The following is a 21,399-nucleotide window of genomic DNA, read 5'->3' as shown; positions in this document are numbered from 1 at the left end:
CTCCACAAGAAACAGGACCCTAGGCGATGGGTGTGGAGAGGGGGAGGAGTCTTTAGGAGGTAATTGTAGCAAAGATGAAAACGTAACACGTCCCACAGTGTCTTGTTTTTGTTCGTTCTCTCAGGATGGTGGTGACAGTTGATCAGACACAAAAGCTGTCAGTCCCCTGCCGAAGTGAGGATCGAAGTGACCCTCAACAGCAGCAGCAGGACAAAGATCTGGAGGAGGGATGTGCATAAGACCGGGAGAGGACGGGGGTGAAGAGGTGCCAAGCACCACCGCTAAGGCTAGAGGCTCCTCTAGGGATCAGAGCTGGTGAGCTACCTCCCGAGTTGGGGTGGGGGTGGGAAGGGGCGGCTGAGGGGCGGAGCAGAAGGCTTAAGCCGGTGGCTCCTGATTGGTTCGCATACTCTCGCAGCGTCACCGGATTGGGCGATTTGCAGCGGGAGATGTTATGAGGCGCAACAGGGCGGAGTCAGCCGTTCGGGTCTGAGCCCAGTCTTGGGAGTGGGGTGTGGAGCGGCGGCCGCGGGGCTGGAGGCTGAGCCAAAGTGAGCCACGGTCGCTCGGTTCCGCTAGCCGCGCCTAATCGCTCAGTCGCCCTACAGGTTAAAAAAAAAAAACCACACACCAAAAAAAAAAAAAAAAAAAAATCTGAACGACACGTAGTCGCCACCACCCGGTCCCTGCTTACCCCAGGAAGCTACCTTGCAGTGCCGCGGGCGGGGACACTCCCTTATCTAGAAGCCCCATGTCCCGTAGCCTCTCGCCCCACCCGCTGCAGAAAAGGGGCCGCCGTCCCCCAAGACCTGTCCCCGCAGACAGCTGCAAGGCTGTGCCCGCTCTCGGAGCGGCGCACGGGAAGCAGCCGGAGTTGTGTGCCCGGCGTCAGGGTGCGAGGAACAGAGGGCTAGCGGGTGCCCAGGTTGTGGGGGGCCTGGAGAGCACCATCCCTGTCCCGGGCAGACTTCCTCCTCTAGCTTGGCTCCCCGGTTCGGGTGACTGCAGACCGAAAACTCCTCGTCCCCGACCGTCCCCCGGGAGGGGAGGGGAAGGAGGTGGGGTGGGAGGAGGTGGATCCAGAAGGAAGGCGCGAGCAGTCCGCCCCCGGGAAGCAGCTCGCGCGCCCGCCGGCCCGGCCAGTCTCGCGCTCGGCGATCGCGGGCGCGTGGGGCCCCGGCCGGCCCGGCGAGGGGAGAGTCCGGCGGCCGCCGCCCCGCCCCACGCCCTCCCGCGGCGCCTAGAGCCCGGGGCCGGCCGGGGCAGGTCGCGGCGCTGCCTGGGAGCCGACCCCTAGCCCGCGTTCTCCGTTGCGTGGCCGCTCGTCTCACCGCCCCGGGCTGAGGCGCGGGCCCGCGGAGGCCGCGCCCGCGTGTGCGCAGCGAGGGAGGCCGGGGCACAAAGGCGAGCGGCCGGCGCCGGGGTCCGGCGGGCCGCGGAGGAGGGGCGGCGCCTCATGAATATTAACCGAGCCGCGGCCTAGCGCGCCCCGCCGCGGGCCGAGCCGCCGAGCGGAGCCCTCGCTTCCCGCACGCGCCCGGGCTGCGCTTCCCGGGAACCCGCGCCGGCGACCCGCCTCAGGAAGGGGCGGAGGAAATAGTGGTAGGTGGGTGGTTTGCTCTGCGCTTTCCCCTCTGCTTCAGGTGGCCACCGGGGAGGGCGAGCCGGGGCCGGGGCCGGGGCGGGGGTCGGGGGTGGGGGCCGCAGCCGGGAGCTGAGAGTTGCCGGGGCCGCTGCTCTCCTGAAGCATGCCCGGGAGCCGGAGCGGGAGCGGCGCTGCGTCCCACCCGCAGCCGCACGCCTCCCCACCCATCCCCGCCGCGGGCCAAGGAAAACAGCCGCCTCCTCGGGGGCGCGGGCCGGGGCTCAGGGCAGGCTGCCACGGGCGGCCGGAGTCACCCGCGGCCCGGGCGGCCGCCGCCGCAGACGCCGCCGAGCCCACGCCCGCCCCGGTCGGAGCTGGCTTTTTGTTTGTTTGTTGGGGAGTTGGAGGGCGTCTGCGAGTCTAACCCGGTAAGGAGAAAACTTCGCTTAAGAGTAGGTATCCGGGTGCTGCAGAATGCACACACGGCCTCGGCGTTGCCCAGGAAATGCAGCACTTGAACCAGGATTTTTTTTTTTTTTTCCTTGAAGGCTTCATAGCAGCCGGGCGTGTTTGACACAGCCACCGGGGCAGTTCTGAGGTCTGGTTCTCTTTCTCTCTCTCTCTTCCCGACGTTCAGGCGTTTCCCTTCTATTTTTTTTTTTTTAATGTTGCATGAGAGGATTGTTTTCTTTGCAGGGTTCACCTTGGACTAATTCTTCGGATTGTGGGAGAGGGGGAACTTGGTCTGGGCTTGTGGCAAGGCTAAAGATCGGCGCCTGGGGAAAGTTCATGTCCTTCATTAACTTCTCCCTGTTCCAGGAAGGATCTCCGAAAGCTGATTTTTCTCTGGCCTCGGAGTAACACCGCCTGGAAGTGGACCTCTTCTCTCTGCACTTGGCCTCCGCCATACCTGCCAAGGAAACCTGTCGCCCCTGAACTTTAAGTCTGGAGAAATGAAGTCTGTTGAAGAGGGCATTTGAAGGGGCTTCCCGCAAGTCTTTATCTCGTATGTTTTTTGACCAGCCCTTAACCCTGCATCGCCTCAGAACTTGCTGTGGAATTGCTTCCCGTTTGGTGTGTGGTGGTACCTCTCCAATGTGGACTCCAAAGGATTTGTCCCTTTACAATTTGAAATGAAATGATGGCCACACATTGGACTGGTCTGCCTGAGGGAGATGGTGACAAACTCAAGGCCTGTGGAGCCGCCTGTGAGGTAAGCCAGCTAGCTGGGCGGTGGCTTATGTCTGGGATCATCCTAAGAGTACAGGGTCGTCTGCCATTGAGTCTGTCAGCTGCTTGGTGGCAGCGCCCCAGTTGACCAGGAGGGAGGTGAAGCCTGGCCTACTTTTGTTTCTAGGGACTTTAGCGATTAATAAGCAGGAACAAGTCTCTGTCTTACGTGCCAGAATCCTGGTTACCCTTTTGAGCGGGAGCATTCTTCCCTGCCTGGCCGAGAAGCATCCATTTTTCCTCCAGTGTTTTGGACATCGGTCTGCTTGGGGGTGGCTTTATGTGTAACTCCGCGCGTGTTACATCCTCAGTGGTGAGGGCAGCTGGTACGCTTGGTGCACCTGGAATCCAGTGTTTTCAACTCTGATGGGAGGGGATGCTGGTTCCTAATGGTGCCGATAGCAGCTTTGGGTGGGATTCGAAGGCTTCCCAAGGGCAATTTAGGCTCAGTCTTGGAAAACGCCTGTGGTGTTGAAATTCCAACCTCCTGGAAATCTTCTGGCTTTGCTGCTCTTTTATTTATGCTCAGTTGGCCCTTACACGGCTGCACAGTTCTGTGAACTGCTCTGGGTGGTAGGTGGCTTTCACTGAAGTTCAGAGAACAGCTGGCTGGGAAGAATTTACTTGTAAAAAAGAAAATTGTTTTTTGAGCTACCCGAACAGAATTTGTAGAAAATCTATTCACTTCTGGCCTCCCTCGCGCTGGTGTTCTCTTTTATTCTCCTTGTATTTGAGCTGGTTTATGTGGAATTTTTGTCCCTGGTGGTTCTGTCACATTTACTTTGTTTTGCATAGTTCCTGTAATTTGCTTGTTAAAGGCACTGAACATTGTTGCTCTTTATTGAGGCGACAGCCAGCGATGGCAACATCTCCAGTGAGCCCTCATATGAGCTCACTATTTCTTTTCCTCTGTTGTAAATTTTCTCCTCATGGTCTTTGGAACATGGCTAGTTCTAAGCATGAGAACTTGGACATTGAGTCACTTCAGTTTTGGTCTGGAAAGCATGCAGAAAAATGTGCTTCCCAGTTTTCTTCATTTGGGGATAGAAAGTTTGGGTGGAGGGGGCTTTTTGTGTGTTGGGACAGTTTATTGTACAGAGCTTCAGGTTTGCAGCTAGAACTAGTTCTTTACTTTTTTGCTGTCAGTAAACACCTGCTTGCAGGTAAATCGTGGTTAAGTCTGACACCACAATCTTCTGATCACAGTAAACCATAATGACGCCTTTTGGAAGACCTACCTACAACCTGGTGATTGCTTCTTGGGTACTGCAGTTACATAATAATGTATGCTGTGGCCCCACAGCCCTATTTGTCATTGTCTTGTGAACACTTTAATTAGCATGCTGCTCGCATTGTGTTTGCAAGAGCTAACGTTTATTTGATAATATATGTGTGTGTTGTTGTTTAAGGGTTGCTCTCAAACCGAGAATGTAGACACATCTTGTACTTGTCTAGGAAACAGTGCTTACACTTAGCTGCGCACTGCTTTGATTGACAGTGGCGGTATGTGTATTTTTAAAGGCTCCGAAATGTGTTTTCATTTGGGCATTTTGCTTGTGTGGCTATTTCTGGGTGAGAGCGAAAAACAGTATTGTCTTATTTCGCTCATTTAAAGAGTCCTCGGATTTTGTATTAAATGACTGTGTATTGGTGTTTTAAAGACTAGTCTTCGAGTCTTTGTGCTTCAGAAAACATTTGCAAACCGGCAGGTGGGGTGGGGGGGGCCGTGCCATTAATGCCTGTGGTTAGCTGTGATGTGTGTTTCTCTCCGATGCTGGGAACAGATTGTGGTTCCTTCCGAATGCTAGAAAGGGAGTTGCCATAGTTTCGATGGATAAATATTTGTCATTGAACACCTTGTTTTAGTGTCATTGGAAATAACTGTATTCTGTAATACATTCGACATTAGAGGAAGGGAACAAAAGAAGAGTCAATAGCTGTATTCCAGAATGTGTTCGAATAATAAATTGATGAATATTCTCAATCAGGAGACAGATACATAAGTCTTGGATGTAATGCTGTTTGTGAATTGACCAAAATGCCTAACTTTGTGAGACAGAGGAAACCAATTTAATAGTTGAATTGGCATTTCCTTCGTGCCTCGTCTAATTAGCTCATTTTGTGTTCTGTGGATAAGGTCAGTTGCTGTGCTTTCAAGGGAGATTTCATGTTCCTGTTAAGTAATCCATTTGTGTTGATAAGTGTATTCGTGTAGGCACCCTTCCTCAGGACTGTGTTGGAAGAGCAAAGAGCAGGTAACCAATAGCTTTCATAACTTAGAGAATTATGGTAATTCGGGAATCGTCTTGGCGTTATGCAGTCAGGACACTGCAGGTTGTGTCCAGACAAACTTACTCTATGCATCTAAATGTTATTCCCCCTCCCTCCCTCCCAGAGGCCCTGCTATGTAGCCCAAGCTGGCCTTAACCTCATAGCAGTCATCCTATGTCAACCTTCCAAGTGCTGGGATTCTAGGCAAGAGCCACTGGGGGTCCCTTTAAAGATGTGTTTTTCAATAATGGTTCTAGTCACCCTGAACACCATGTATGTCTGTGTGTTTGTGTGTCTGAGTAACTTTGGCTTGCTATTTTGCTTAACACAGACTCCTTTAAATATTCTGTGATAAGATCATTTCCCCTTACTTATTACTTAGTTTTAGGCTTCAGGGTTTAGCTTGTTGTTGTTGTTGTTTTAACCAGAAAACTGAAAAGTTTCATTGATCTACCCCCCCCAGCCCCCGCTTTCTGATTACACCTTTTAGTCTGTAGCCCCCAGTAGCCTACAATAATAAAAATTTTAGCAATTCATTATTATATTATATTATATTATATTACTTAGCTGTTATTCTTAATTTCATTAGTTCACTCTGTGTATCTTTTTTTTTTTTTTTTTACTTTAGCTAAGATTATCCTGTAACTGTAATGTATTCGTGGCTGATGAGAAATATTTGCTCATTGATTAATGGAATATGGAATACTATAAAGACTCAGGGTGTTTCTCTGAGTAGGAAACTGCATGAAGTCTTGCTTTGGTTGTCTTTTATAGTAGTACTCATTTAGCTCCCTTCCAGACGCCCTTGTTCTCAAGCTCTTTCTGTTTTTCCTTTTATCTGTGTCTATCTGTCTGTCTTTTTAAAAATAGGGTTCTTTTACTGTTTGCCCATTTCATATTGGATTAAGCCAGAGCCAATCTCTTTCTATTCCTTTAACCATTCCTCACCTTTCCCCCTAGGTTCTATTTCATGTTTTCCCATGACTTTAATTTATGTATAATTGGCACCCAGTCTGTAGCCCCAACTCAGATGGTGTGGCTGTCTTCTAGACCTGTGTAGGTACTGTGTTTAGCACTCAGTGATGTTTCAGAACATCCCACAGGCAATGCACTCCTTCCAGATGCTGCCCCGACACCAACCTATCTGTCCGTGCTGCCTGCTCTCTTACAAACTGCCTGTTTACCTGTCAAGAAGTAGGTGGTTACTCCTGGTTATTTAAAGTTGTCAGGTCTCCATGGCAGATTGAGGCCACCACTACCCGAGTGTGGGCCACTGTCTCACTGAGGAATAGGAGTGTCTTGGAAGCTCAGCTTGTCCCTGTGTCCTGCCAGAGCTCAGTCTTCAATGAGTCCAGTAGTCGGGCCACCTTCTCCTTTCTCACCCTTTGCTTCTTTCTGTAGTTTATATAACTGAGCTTGTGGAACTGTGACTTCATCTCTTCCCAGGTGTCTCTTCATCGTGCAGACCCTGCTCCTCTCCCTGTATCTGATTTTCACTTAGCCTGCAGGCTTTTCTCCTGTGTGATTCGTGGGGAAGTCTGCCCTGGCTCTCTAAGACTGCTGACTTGCCCCTAGTGTGTTAGTCCAAAATACACTGTACTTTATTGGGAACAAGTACTCACAACTCTGGTCATCTCTGTCTTCTTTGGACTGCAGCCTCCGTAGAGCACAGACCATGTTTATTTCCACACTGTTTGACACATAATAAATGCTCAGTGTTTGTTGAACAGATACCATGGAAAGGCTTTACGTTTCGGTGACTGTTCACTGCGATCTGGTCCACTATCATTATCTTCGTTACTCCATCCTGTTCCCTTCACTGTGGGATTTCTTCAACTCTCTCACCTGTGCACATCTCAGGTCTTAGTTTGAATCGCTTCCCCTCCTACGATCCCTGGTTTTGACCCAGGGTTGCCTCAGACTGGATATATAGCTGAGGGTGACCTTGAACTTACGACCTTCCTCATCCTACCTCCCAATTTCTGGAATGGCAGGCATTTGCTAGAAAGTCTGCTTTTCTCTGTTGCTTTTGCAACAAGTTCTTACTGTAGAACCAGGGTGGTCTTAAGTGTACCATCTTCCTGCCCCAGCCTCTCCAGTGCAGGGGTCAGGGCCACCACGTCAGGCTTCCTTTTATCTCTTGAGTTCAGATGCCCACATCCTACTAACCTGGGCACACAAAATCTATCTGCTCTTGGAAGTAAGCAGGCAATTCCGGTGCCAACCTGCTGATTCTCTGCCTCCCGCTCCCCTTCCCCATGTGCTCTTTCTGAGCTTGCCGGTCACAAGCCATAGTAGCCCTGCTCGCAGGCTCTGGAATGATTGGCACCTCTCTTTAGCTCATACAGGGCATGCATATTTGCTCGATGGGTTTCTCGGCTTGCTCTGCTGGTGTATTCTCCCTGGTGTACGCAGAGCAGACCATGAACCAAATCATGTCATTCCTCCACTCGAATTCCTTTAATGGCCTTTCATTTCCTTAGAAGTTACAGGGCAGAGTTCTCTCAGTGACCTTCAGGGCTTTTCCCTTTCACCTTCCTGCTCTCATTTCCGGTTACTCTTCCCCTCAGTCTGTACTGGCTATCCCAGACTCTTGCTACTCTGCAGGCAGAAACCAAACCGGGTAGCTTCAAGCCTCCCACCTGCTGGCCCCTTGTGCCGAGCTCTTCCTGGTCACTTCATGGCTCACCCTTGTCTTCAGTTTGTGTTTACAGGCCACCTTCTGAGTGACATTGCCACACACCCTGCTCAGTGCACAGTGCCAGTCCTGCACTTGGCTGCCCACTGTTCCTTCCCCAGCATCATCCCAGCATCTCCCCCTCCAGCAGGCCTGCTTAGCTAGACGGTTTTACTCTGGTTTTTTGGGGGTTGGAGGGAGGGGTGTGTGTGCAGATAGTGTAGAGTGTAAATGTTCTCAGCTTGGCTGTTTCATTCAAGTGCTCTTTGTGTCATAATGTATTTCTTACATGATTGGAGACAAGAGAAATCCCACAGTGTCAGGGAGCTTGTTCTAAGGCACGTAATGTGCAGATACCTGTTAACCTCGGAAGAGGAAGTGCTCCGTGTTCTTCAGAAGGCCTCACGCCTTCAGTTCCCTTCCATTTCCTTCAGGATTTGTGCTGAGATGTTTGAGTCACTTACTTTCCTTTGTATCTTTCTTACCTTTGGGAAGTTGGTTACCAAGTTACAGTAACCAGGACAATATGTAGTACAAATGAAGGAAATAATTTGCACCACTGGTCTGCTCTCAAACTAGAGGAATGGTAATCAGAGTGGTGGATGCAGAAGGTTTAGCGAAAGGTAATGCACCTAGAGTGAGAGGACTTGACTTAGCATGCATACTAGGTTCTGGGTTTGAGCTCTAGCACTTAAAAAAAAAAAAAAAAGAAAAAAGAAAAAGCAATGTGTCTGTATGAACAATGTTTCTTTAGTGAAAGGCTTGTCTACCACATGACATTTACTTTATATTTTTTAACACAGTAACCAGATAATCTTAACATCTGTTAATTTTGATGCCAGTATAGAAATGGTGATTTTTTTTTTTTTTATTCTTTTTAACCCCACACTGCTGTTTCCTGAGTTTTAAAATAAGTCCTGTGAAATTCTGGTTTCTAGCTTATCTATACTAACGCAGTACGTGAACAGCCTTTCAGAGGCATATGCTTTGTTCTGGGAAGTCCTGGGATTGATTCTAGCTAGTCATGATATACCATAACGCTATTTTTAAGTGTTTCTTTCTCCACATACGTGAATCCAAAGCCAGAATACCACTCTGCCAAAATCTCTTTGTAGATCATTAGGATGAAGGCAAAGCCTGCCAGGACTGAGAATAAATAGTGCTGTAGCAGAAGCGGGCATCGTGTGGGTCTGGGTGGGAATGCATGCATGCAGCCAGATCCTTCACCAGATAAGAGCCACCAACAAAGAAAACGTCTCCATAAAGAATTAGTGTTCTTCAGCATTCGTTTCTTCTAGCATATTTCGAGGTCCACTCTACTTTGATTTCATGGTTTTAATCTGAGCTACTACGGGTCAGGTGGTCTGCACCAAAGGTGATACCGTCTCTTTTGTTCTCTGTGCTGTGAAGAGCCTTGCCATCTTCTTATGTTAGCAGTGTGCTTGCTGACTTCAGGATGGCCAGTGCTAGTGTTGATGGGTGCACAGATGCTGTTACCGAGTGCAGCTATTTCCTGTTACAGAAGGACCATATGGTAGGCATTTGTTTCTCTTTCTAGTTGATGTGATTAGATTACTAAAATGAAAGGTTACTGTACTTAAAGACCGTCCTAGTATTCGTCTACTTTTAATCGACCTTACGGAATTAAATGTGTGAAGCTATTATAAATGTCATCTTTGGGGTAGTAAGACTTTGTCTAAGTAACTTTTATAGTTTCTGTGACCAGACACCTGCCATGAGGGAGCCTCAGGAGGGAGGGGTTTATTTTGGCTTGGGGTTTACCAGGATACGGTGCACCGTGTCAGGGAAGGCATCGTGCAAAGAACAGAAGGTGCTGGTTACACTGCGTCTGCACTCAGGAGCCGAGAGTGATGACTGCTGCTGCTTAGCCTTGCCTCTGGTTCTGCCCCGGTGTCCAGCTCTTAGAGTCCTTCCTCAGTTCCAGTTTCCTGGGAATGTCTTCATTAACATATCCAGAGGTGTGCTTCCTTGGTGAATCTAAGTACAGTCAAGTTGGGCCACAGAGACTGACACCATTATGGGTGTGTCACAGAAAACCTCTGTTCTGCATTATTTTCATGAAAATAATTCAAAGTGCCATCGTCTCATCAAATTGAGTATTATACAAAATAGTGTATGTCACAATGGAGCAATGGAAGACAGCATATTAGGCTTTCAAAATAACCCGGGCGTGGACCTGAAAGATGGCTCTGTAAAGGCACTGATAGCCTGAGCTCAGACCCTGTAAGCCAGGGTGGAGGGTGGGAACAGATTCTCTAGAATGTTCTCTCACCTCCGAGTGTGCACATCTTGGATGCACTCACGCCTGCACACCTCACACACAGATTACAAATGTTTTAAGAATCTGAAAGACAGGGGACTGGGGATTTAGCTCAGTGGTAGAGCGCTTACCTAGGAAGCGCAAGGCCCTGGGTTCGGTCCCCAGCTCCGAAAAAAAGAACCAAAAAAAAAAAAAAAAAGAATCTGAAAGACAAATGGATATGCAGTGCTATAACTTCAGAGCTTGACATGGGAAGGTTTTTTTGTTTTTTTTTTGTTTTTTGTTTTTTTCTAGTTAATGTTAAAAGTTCTATCCTGTCATGTTAGGAGTAAAAGAATAGGTTTTAAATTTAAACCCGGCGTTTCTGAATATTTATCTATCTTTGGGAACATAGACAGACCAGAGCAAACTGTTGTCCATTACTATAAAGAAGGCTAAGTTGAAGACTTTTGTTTACTTTGCCCAGTGGCTGGCTGCTCTCCGGCCTTCTGTTTGATGTTGGTTATGCTTGGATTCTGGCTTGGTTACTTGCTGCCTTTTGCTCTGTTGCTTATCTCGGCTGTGGATGGACATCTGGCACAGCCGTGACTAGTGCCAGGCATGTTCTGTCCTCCTCCTAACCCAGTGAGCACAGTCTTTTGACTTCCTGGCTTTTTTCCCCCCTGCATTTATCATAGTTTATAAGGACTTAGGGCTAAAATTTTGTTTTTTAAAAGGACTTATTTATTTATATATTTAACGTATATGGGTACTTTGTCTGCATGTACATCTGCACAGCAGTAGACAGCATCAGACAGTGGCTGTCGTGTGGGTGCTAGGAATTGAACTCAGGACCTTTAGAAGGACAGCGATTGCTCTTAACTGCTGAGCCATCTCTCCAGCTCTGAGGGCTTAAATTCTTAATAACATGGTCATTATTAGATATCAGATGGGATTAGTACATTTGGAAGTTTCTTCTGGATATCATTTAACTGTATGATCTTGGTCTTCAGGTAATGTGTTTGACTCTGCTAGGTCTTCTGGTACGTCAGGGTCTGTATGGAAGGTAATCGGGGTGAGTTTGATCAGTGAGACCTACTTGCTTTTCTGGGCTCTGAATATTGATTGGCTCCTGGAAATAATAGGGATCTGTATGTGAGGTGAGGGAAGGAAATGCTTGGGGCACTCATTTTAAAGTCAGGCCTTTTTTATGAAGCTTTTAGGAAGTTGCTTTTTACTTCAGTCATCATTCATTCATTTGTTCATTCATTTGTTCCTTCCTCCATCCATCCATTTGTGTCTCAACAGGTTTGAAACAGAAAAACAGAGACAGGAAAATAAAAAGCTTACAACTGTCCCCGGGTGAACACTTGCAGATTCTGATGAGGACTGACTGCTAGGGCTAGGGGTTTACCTCATGTCCCCAGTCTTCCTCCTTGGCATTCCAGTTTGTTCTTCAGTCTTTGAGGGGGCAGAAACCCAGTAAGGAAACAGAGAGAGACCGAACATGGAGGTAGTGGACTTCTCTGAGACCCACCGACTCCCACAAGGCTCTCTACCGCAGTGCTGATGCTTTCTCACGGGACTGTTTCCAGGATGGCACATGGGCCAGAACGTTGGTTTAGTGAAATGTAGTGGATCATGACGAGAATGTTTTTAATGATTTATTAATTTTATATATGTGAACTACACTGTCACTCTCTTCCGACACACCAGAAGAGGGCATCGGATCCCATTACAGATGGTTGTGAGCCACCATGTGGTTGCTGGGAATTGAACTCATGACCTCTGGAAGAGCAGTCGGTGCTCTTAACCACTGAGCCACCTCTCCAGGGGTTCCCTGCCCCCTATTTTTCTTTTTGCTGTTTCATTTTTAAAATTTTACATTTGTACTATATTTTTAAAAGTTATTTCATAACATATCACAGGCCCACGTTCGTAGGCTTTATGAATGGATCTTATTGTATATGGAGGATAAGAATCCTAAATGGTACAGGCTGAAGGGAATTTCACAGTCTGTAATTTAGAACTGACAGAAGATTCGCTTTCTCTGTCTGTGAAGGTAGAACTAGGTGGTCTCTAGTAGATGGCTTATTCCAATTAGAAACGAATAGAAGTTAAAGTTGTTCTTCAGCAGAGGTGGAAGGACCTTCAGGAATGTTCTAGTGGCGACCCTTGCCTCGGGAGGATCCTCAGTCAGGCATGATGGGGTCATCTGAGTAAACGTTTTGAACTCCAGGTCTCTCATCTCTTCATTAGTGTAATGAGAGTCCCTGGAAGTCACATGGAACCATTGATTCTTCACTGGGTTTTGTGATATCCTAGTGTTCACCCAGATTTGAGAGCAGCGGTGCCCTAGATCACATTCACAGACCTTCCCTAGATCACATTCACAGACCTTTCTGAGAAGTTTTACGTGGCCATGAACTGAGTTACTGTTAGATTGAGACTGTGGCGTCTTTTGCTGAAGTCAGGCGTGTATCATGTTGCTCTACTGAAGTGGCCTGTTTTCAGATACGGGGAGTTCTGCGTCCAGAGAGCCAGGCACGGTGGTGCACAGCACGTCTCTAGCTTTAGCTGGCTTGGAAGCTGAGGCAGAAGCATAAGTAGAACTCCAGGGTTCAAGGCAACAAAACAAAACACGCATTAAAATGTAGCACTTGCTGAGTGATAGTGTAATTTTTGAAAAATATCTGTTGTCCCTAACCAAAACTTAAACATTTTAAAGTGGTTGAATTCTGCTTTTTGCCTTACTGCAGCTGTAGCTGTTCCTTTCAGTTTTATTATAAAAGTAATTTACCTAGTTTCATTTGTAGAAGGCTGTATTGAAAAAACTATTGCTGGAGTAATTTGTAATCAGTCATTTTTACCATTTTCTAGAAAGAACAGAAAAAGTTTCAGCAAAAGAATGTATACACACACACACACACACACACGCACACACACACGCACACACACACACACATACACACACATGCACACACATACACACACACGCACAAACACACGCACATACACACAGACACACACACACGCACACGCACGTGCACACACACACTCTCACCTTTGTATGTGAATGCACATTGTGAGTGACAGAAATCATTGCAACATAAATCTTCAGTAATAAAGTGTTCATTAGTGAGATAATGTCCCCTATAAATCTGCCCCCTTTACTGCCAGCAGCTCTGCTGATTCTGCCTTTGAATCAGCCTGGTCTTTCAGTCTGACTCATAGGGACCAGCATACGGTAATATGGCGCACACACAAGGCAAACCGATTGCAGTGTCCAGTTGCAATTCTGAAGAAGAAGTGTGGTTTCTGAAACAGTGAATGTGAAGGAGAAAGCGCCTGGCCACTGACAAAGAGGCTGTGGCAGAGTGAGGCCAGCTCACAAATGGAGAGAATGTAATCAGGGTTGATAGGCATCTCAAAGGAGAGCCGTGGAGAGCATGTTTAAGGATTAAGAGCTTTTGAGAAATTGATGTCTTTGACTGTGATTGCATCTAGGAGGATGTGGTTCTTCTCCCAAGCAAAGTTTAGCTTAGACTCAGTCTTTCAGCAGCTCTGTTTGCCAAGAGACCGTAAAAAGCAGGTATGAATATATTGATGGATGGATGGAAGTAGTGAACAAATTTCTCTTACTGCTGAGAATTAATAGAAAACCCTAGCTTTTCTGGTTGACTTTCAAATGAAGCTGTTTAAAAGGAGACCCGGGATAGTGTCTAGAAAGGTTGTAGTTCTTAGATACCCACATAGTTCAGAAGTGTGAATATTTCAGCCGCACCATTTGTGACTACTACCAGCCTTTGCTGCCCAGTGTTCAGGCACAATGAAGTCGTAAGCTTAGTTTTGGGGATATGTCAGTCAGACTCTCTCCAGGTGATGGTGTCAATAGAACCATATCTTGTGGCTACTAGATATGTGCCTCTCTGGGCAAGTCTCTCCCTGGCTTAGGGAGAGTCGGGGAATCATGTGTCTCTGGTCTTTGATTGCTGTTGCCAGTCTGACCACGGCCTTTGATGGCTGTAGTCATCACAGTTACCTTTAACGTTGGCTTTTAAGAAGATTATTCAAACGATGTGTTTGGATTATTAACTGATATTTCTAGGAGAAGGTAGACAGTTATTTAAGGGCCTAAAATACGTGTGTCCATTCAGAGAGCCCGATGATTCCTCCAAACATAAGGGTTGGAACGTGTGTGCTTCACACTGTGCTGAAGTGTTAGGCGATCATTGATGGGAAAATGGTGTGACTTTTCTAGCTGGCTCTTAACTGACTGTAGACTAAATAGAAGCCTTAAGTCTCTAAATAGGACTTGAATTTTAGAAATCATTTGGTATAGTAACTAAGTGAGAAGATAGATGATCAATACTATGAATAAAATAGTTTGTTGTTCAGAGCCTGCACAGGTGTAAGTAAAAAGGGAATTTCATGAGTTTATGCCAATGAACTTGGCAAATGAAATCGTCAGGTTCCTTAAGAGGGACAAATCATGGAAATGGACACGAGGAGAAATTAAAAAATTGTAATAGTGCCATGTGTCAAAGTAATTGCGTGTGAAATTATAAATCTCTCCAAACAGAAGATTCTAAGATGGGGTTGGGGATTTAGCTCCTCGGAAGAGCGCTTGCCTAGCAAGCGCAAGGCCCTGGGTTCGGTCCCCAGCTCTGAAAAAAAAAAAAAAAAAGAAAAAAAAAAAGAAAAAAAAAAAAGAAAGAAGGCAGAAGATTCTAAGACCACTTGGTACATTGGTATAGTTGTATATATATATTATCACATACAAATGCTACATATACATGTATGTATACATATGTGTATAATATATATATTATACACTCAAGAAAATCGAAGCAGAGACAACTTTTCTGATCTCTGTTTTGTGAGTCTGGTATAAGCCTGTCCGGGGAAAAACAAGGAAAAAAATGTATTAACAGCTGTCTGCCATGTGAATGCCTTTTGAATATTAGCAGATCAGATCTAGTGAGAGGGTAATATGCCAGAAATAAGTTGGAGTTATTCTAGAAATGAAAGTTTATTGTCAAAAATTAATTATTAATGAAGTCGGAGAGTTCATATGATCATCTCGGTAGATGCGGAATGTTTGAGAAAGTAAGTAAAAAAGTAGGACTATAACAACATGTACTAAGTCTGATGAAGAAGAACATCTATAAGGAAAACAGATGCCGTACTTTGACAATCACTGTTGACATTCAGGGTCGTACTGCAGTGTGGAAGTCCGCAGAGGAATGAGAAGAAAGAAGAGAAGAGGAATAATCACGTCTCAGGCAGAATGCACATTGAAAACCACAAGGGATGCACCTTCAAACTCCCACTAGCACTACGCAGTTACAATGTCAAACTGGGATGCAGAGTGGCTATGCAGGGGTCTGTTTCTGTACACTGGCAGTAGCTGAAAAAGGAGACTTCAGAGTAAGCATCGCTTCACCGTCTGAAGGAAACTAAAATGAGAGTCAGCTCAAGGCTCAGTTTAGCTCCAGTTAAATCTAGCAGGCGTTTGGCTGTTCCTGTTGTTTGTTTGTTTTCTGAGACTAGGCCTGTCTGTCCTATGACACTTACTATGTAAGCTAAGCTGAACTCACTGAGACCCGCTTGCCTCTGCCTCCCAAGGGCTGGGACTAAAGCTTTGTGCTACGCTGCCTGGCCTTTTTTTTTTTTTTTTTTTTTTAAAGAGAACTAAACACTCTGACTAAAACAGATGTGGGAATGCAAAGGACACGCAGTTACTAAAGCTATACTGGAAAACTATGAAGTTAGACGACTTAGAGTGTCATACTGACTAAAGGCCGTGAAAGTCAAGACAGTATTGAATTAATGTACAACTGCCATGTGCAAGAACGAAAGCCAATAGCCAGTTGGGAGTAGTGTTTTCAACAAGTGGAAATACATATAGAAAAATGTTTTGTTTTGTCTCGCTGGACAGAAAAGTTAATCCAACGTTGATCACTAATGTGAATGCCAAAGCTGGTTATGAAGCTGCAGTAAGGCAGTAAAACTGGCAAAGGTTTCTGGGAAATGGCACAGATAGTACTAAGTAGAAGAGGAAAATAGCGACAATTTCTGTTTTACCAAAAATGTAATCTTCTGTTCTTGTAAGATGCCATGGTGAAAATGGCATTCTTTCTTAAACCAGACATGGGGAGAGGTTGGCAAAATATGTGTTGGATGATGGGGTTTTGTCCAGAGGCTGTGTATAAACTCTCAGGACTCAAGATAAGACAGCCTCGCTTAAAAATGGGCAATAACCGAACTCCACAAGACAAGATAAAGGAAAGGCATATGCCCACGTGTTCATCATTATCAGTGGTTAGGGAGCACATTAGTCTGGAGCATTAGCTATTCTTTGTCACAATAACATTTGCTGCTGTGATTGTTTTTTAACTGCACCCAATTGACTGATAGAGCAATTAGTGGGAACTTCTCAGTTTGGGTCTGCTTTGAAGCATTAAAATAATACTGCTATTACTTTTAAGTTTCATTTTCCAATTATTCATTACTATTCCATAGAAATAAGGGATTTTGTGTTAGCAACTATGCACCCATAAAATGTAAACTTTTCACTTGTTGGGTACCACCATCTCCCGTTAGAGAATGGCCAGAATTAGATGTCAGAACACCAAGTATTGGTGGGGAAGGAACAAGTGAGCTCTGATACATTGTAGCTCACACGATGACACAGCTGTGGAGGAGAACATTGTGGCAGCTATCAGAAAGTCAGGCATTCATTCACTATGCAGCCCACCTTGCTTTTTTTTTTTTTTTTTTTTTAAGATTTACTTATTTATTATATATAAGTACACTGTAGCTGTCTTCAGACACACCAGAAGAAGGTATCCGATCTCATTACAGATGGTTGTGAGTCACCATGTGGTTGCTGGGATTTGAACTCAGGACCTCTGGAAAAGCAGCCAGTGCTCTTAGCTGCAGAGCCATCCTGCAGCCCCAGCCCACCTTTCAAGCTTATTATTTTTGTTATTTTTGAGATAGAGTCTTGCTGGGTAGTAGTCCTAGCTAGCCTACTGCTTGCTACACAGCCCAGGATAGCCTTGAATTTAAGACAGTCCTTCTGCCTCAGCCTCTCAAAATCTGAATTTATGGGCATGCAGTACCATGTCTCTTTTTAGCTGTTTATATTTGTAACAAATAACATCTTCAAATTTGAGGTAGACTACTATTCCCCACTTAGAATAAGTTACTGATGCTTGCCACTACATAGATGCGTCTCCTTTTTCTTTTTCTTGGTTTTTCAACTGAGGGTTTGTCTGGGTAGCCCTGGGTAGCCCTGGCTTTCTTGGAAGTCACTCTTATAGACCAGACTGGCCTCAAACTTGGAGATCTGCCTGCCTCTCCCTCCTGAGTGTGGATTAGGTATACACCATCTTCCGGCCTCGGAGGCATCTCAGGCAAGAGAAGCCAGAACTGAAAGAGTATATATAATATGCATTTCCTCTCTAGGAAATCCTAGTCCTGGAGGAAATACTCTCAAGTGATAGAGAACATACTGTTGGTGGTCATGTGGAAGAGCACTGACTGCTGAGGCGCGAAGGCCTTGTGTACTAAGTAATGTTGGTTGTGCGTATACATGAGCTTGCCGAGGTCAGTTGTGCATTTGATGGGTACATTTTGTTCTGTGAGTTACACCTCAGCAAAACATATTTGAAAAGAGAAGAGCTTGGCCACATAAAATCCTAGCTGTTACAAGCTCTGATACAGTGCTGGCTGCTCTTTAAACAGCACCCTTAGACCAAAGTCTTGGTAGCCCCTTACAATTCATCGGAAATGCACTATGTGATCCAGACTTTCCATTCCAAGGTAATGCCCCAAGAGGAGTGAAATGGATGCCTCCAGGAGTGTCCATAAATGTTTGCTCACAAAAAACTGGAAGCAGTTCACCTCTGCATCAGTAGGAAAATAAATAAAGCATTGTGGTGTGGTCAGAAAGCAAAGAGGGGGTGGATATGAAACTATCCTGAGCAGAAGAAGCAGACAGACAGGCAGACAGACAGACAGACAGACAGACAGAAGGGCCCAGCATTGCGATCGCAGAACTATCGCATGGTGATCGAACACAGAGCTTGCTTTTGTGCCAGGGCATCACTAGCATGCACACAGGAAACTTCTGGGGTAGTACGAATGCTTTGCATCTTGTGTGTGTGTATGTGAGGAGAGACTTGGGTGCATGGAAAATCAGATTACGGGCTCAGGGACTTACATGGAACTGTATATACTCAACTAAAGCAGTAAATGTTAGGGTGAGAGATGGCACAGTGGGTAAAGCACTTGCCATGCAAGTATGACGATGGTTTTGGATAGCCCCACCCCCACCCTGCCCCCAGCATACAATTGTGTAAATGCTGGATGGGCATGGTGGCCAGAACCTGTATTCATAGTTCTCAGGAGTCAGCAGACACTTGTGATTATGGGAGCAAGCTGGCTAGCTAAGCCAGCCCAATCAAGGAGCTCTGGGGTCAAGGGAGAGACCCTGCCTCAATGTTGAAAGTATCTTCCTTGATTTCCTGTCCATTTGAGGTCAGCCTGTACATGGGCACTAACTTTCCTCGCATGCACTCACATAGACTTGGATTCATTGTTGGAATTTTGGCTCTCAGGAAACTGCAGTTAAACCTGTACTTAATTTGTATTTCCTGTATCCCAACCAGCTTCTCATGTCCTAATAGTTTGGCGAAATTTACCAAGCTTTGGCTTTCTCAAGAAAGTTTTTTTTTTTTTTTTAATTTCCTTAATTGCAGTCATATTTAAAAAACATAGTGAAACCGTACAACAATTGAAAATTACATATGCTATAGGTGGTTTAGTTGTAAAAAAAATCCTGATACACACACACACACACACACACACACACACACACACACACACGATTAACAATGTTTTGGAGGTGGAAATAAGTAAATAAGCTCTGACTATAGTTTGTAAAGATGGGAATTAATCTGTCAGCTATTCTGCTTACGTGCTATCTACAGTGCTGGAGTCTTTGTAGGAAAGAAGCCTATTTTGTAATCTTTGCTTTGCTGTGCGTTTTAGTGGTTCGGGTTCCTAAAACTTAAGATAGAACTGTTTAGTTTTAAACTTAGGTAATATTCATGCATGCATGTAATGCGTTTTGATCGGAGGCATCATGCATTCCCTCTCCTCCGGTGCATCTCATCTCTCCCCACCCCCAACTCCCTTTCCCTCCCAACTTCCGGTGCGCTGTGGCTGGGGAGGGGCTCATGAACTCCTATCCCTTGGTAATTGATGACTGTTGGGAAAGGTAGAGTCAGTTTTCTCCAGGAGGTGTGTGCAACCCCTTAGAGGCTATTTGTGCTCCGATAGATTGTCCTCCGCCTGTACGGACACAGAGGCGTTCAGCTTTAAAAAGAGACCGCACTAACTTGGCACACATCTTGGTATATTAAGCATGTTCATAATGCTGTATAAGCATCTCTGTCTCCTTCCAGGGATTTTCATCACAGTGAACTGTCACTCTGTCTCTGTCAGTGTGTTCTTGACCCCAGCCCTTGGTGGCCTCTATCTTAGGTACATCCACACAGTCATACAATTGGTCTGTTCCCTGGCTTACTTCACTTAGCACAGTGCTTTTGTGCTTCACCCACGCTGCATAGGTTAGAACTCCATCTCCTTTTATGGTGAGCAGCATCCTGCTGTAGGAACATACCGTAGTTTTTAATGCACTGGCTTGTTTACGGTTCCTTAGGAGGCTGTGAATAGTGCCGTTGTGGACATAAGTATCTGTTTGATTTCCTGTATTCTTCCAAGAGTAAAACTGGTGACAGTTGCAAGCAGAGAGGACAAGAAGACAGGGGCAAATGTGGGATAATGACTAATGTCTGTAATAAACAAAAATTATGGCGGAGAACTCCTGGTAAGATAGTCAGTAATACATATATTAAGTTCCAGATGAGATTGTACACTGTCAGGTCTTCCAGTGATGATGCAGGACAGGCTGAGTGTTTGAACAAGTCTTTGCTGCGTTCCGTTCCAGCTCAGACCTGTTTTTGGCTCACAGGAGCACCATGCAAGGAATCTCCTGGAGTCTGCATCCAGTATCTGACTTTTTGAAAACACCTAGGGTCTGGTTAGCAGGAGACAAGTGGGATTCTTTTTCTGAGTCAGCCTGTGTCATCTGCTCCCTCTCACAAGCGGAGTGTTTGGAGGGCTGAGGAGCTGTGACATTAGTGCTCCCTCTCACAAGCGGAGTGTTTGGAGGGCTGAGGAGCTGTGACATTAGTGGTCCCTCTCACAAGCGGAGTGTTTGGAGGGCTGAGGAGCTGTGACATTAGTGCTCCCTCTCACAAGCGGAGTGTTTGGAGGGCTGAGGAGCTGTGACATTAGTGGTCCCTCTCACAAGCGGAGTGTTTGGAGGGCTGAGGAGCTGTGACATTAGTGCTCCCTCTCACAAGCGGAGTGTTTGGAGGGCTGAGGAGCTGTGACATTAGTGCTCCCTCTCACAAGCGGAGTGTTTGGAGGGCTGAGGAGCTGTGACATTAGTGGTCCCTCTCACAAGCGGAGTGTTTGGAGGGCTGAGGAGCTGTGACATTAGTGGTCCCTCTCACAAGCGGAGTGTTTGGAGGGCTGAGGAGCTGTGACATTAGTGGTCCCTCTCACAAGCGGAGTGTTTGGAGGGCTGAGGAGCTGTGACATTAGTGGTCCCTCTCACAAGCGGAGTGTTTGGAGGGCTGAGGAGCTGTGACATTAGTGGTCCCTCTCACAAGCGGAGTGTTTGGAGGGCTGAGGAGCTGTGACATTAGTGGTCCCTCTCACAAGCGGAGTGTTTGGAGGGCTGAGGAGCTGTGACATTAGTGCTCCCTCTCACAAGCGGAGTGTTTGGAGGGCTGAGGAGCTGTGACATTAGTGCTCCCTCTCACAAGCGGAGTGTTTGGAGGGCTGAGGAGCTGTGACATTAGTGGTAGTAGCTTCCAAAGGTTTTCCTGTTTAGTGCGTTAAATCAGAGATCCTTCCATTTTAAGTACTTTAATCAATTCTGGTCTCTCTTCATTTACTTAGCCTGGTTTCTGCCCATCCCTTTTCATGACTGCTTTATGGCCTGGAATCTGCTGGGGACTCAGGGTAGGTGGCTATCTCACTTTTCTGCAAAGGGAACAGGCACAGTCATAAACACAAATTTATTTCTACCTGATTAGTCATGCGCAATGTTTAAGGTTTGTCTGCCAAGCCACTTAAACTCTTAGGAGGATGTGATGTCAGATCGCACTGCCTGTAGGTAAAGACACAGATAGAGCAGATTATAATTCTAAGAACTTTAAAAATGTATGTGTCTTGTGTGTCTCTGAGCGTATGTCATGTGTGTGTGGGCGTTAAGGCCAGAAGAGGGCAACT

The 21,399-nt window shown here is 46.2% G+C and overlaps 1 protein-coding gene across 1 annotated transcript in view; it reads left to right on the top strand.

The window, feature by feature from the left end:
• Window positions 1-2,723: 2,723 nt before the first annotated feature.
• The window catches only part of Arhgap21 (Rho GTPase activating protein 21), a 123,518-nt gene continuing 104,842 nt past the window's right edge, over window positions 2,724-21,399 (top strand). Inside the window, exon 1 of the mRNA NM_001191693.1 lies at window positions 2,724-2,798. Coding sequence (NP_001178622.1) covers window positions 2,724-2,798 — 75 coding nt within the window. The remainder of the gene's footprint in view (window positions 2,799-21,399) is intronic.

The sequence above is a fragment of the Rattus norvegicus genome, chromosome 17, assembly GCF_036323735.1.
Source record: "Rattus norvegicus strain BN/NHsdMcwi chromosome 17, GRCr8, whole genome shotgun sequence".
In the NCBI taxonomy this organism is placed as follows: domain Eukaryota; kingdom Metazoa; phylum Chordata; class Mammalia; order Rodentia; family Muridae; genus Rattus; species Rattus norvegicus.
The sequence above is the reverse complement of the archived record's forward strand: the minus strand, read 5'-3'. Positions and strand labels throughout refer to the sequence as shown.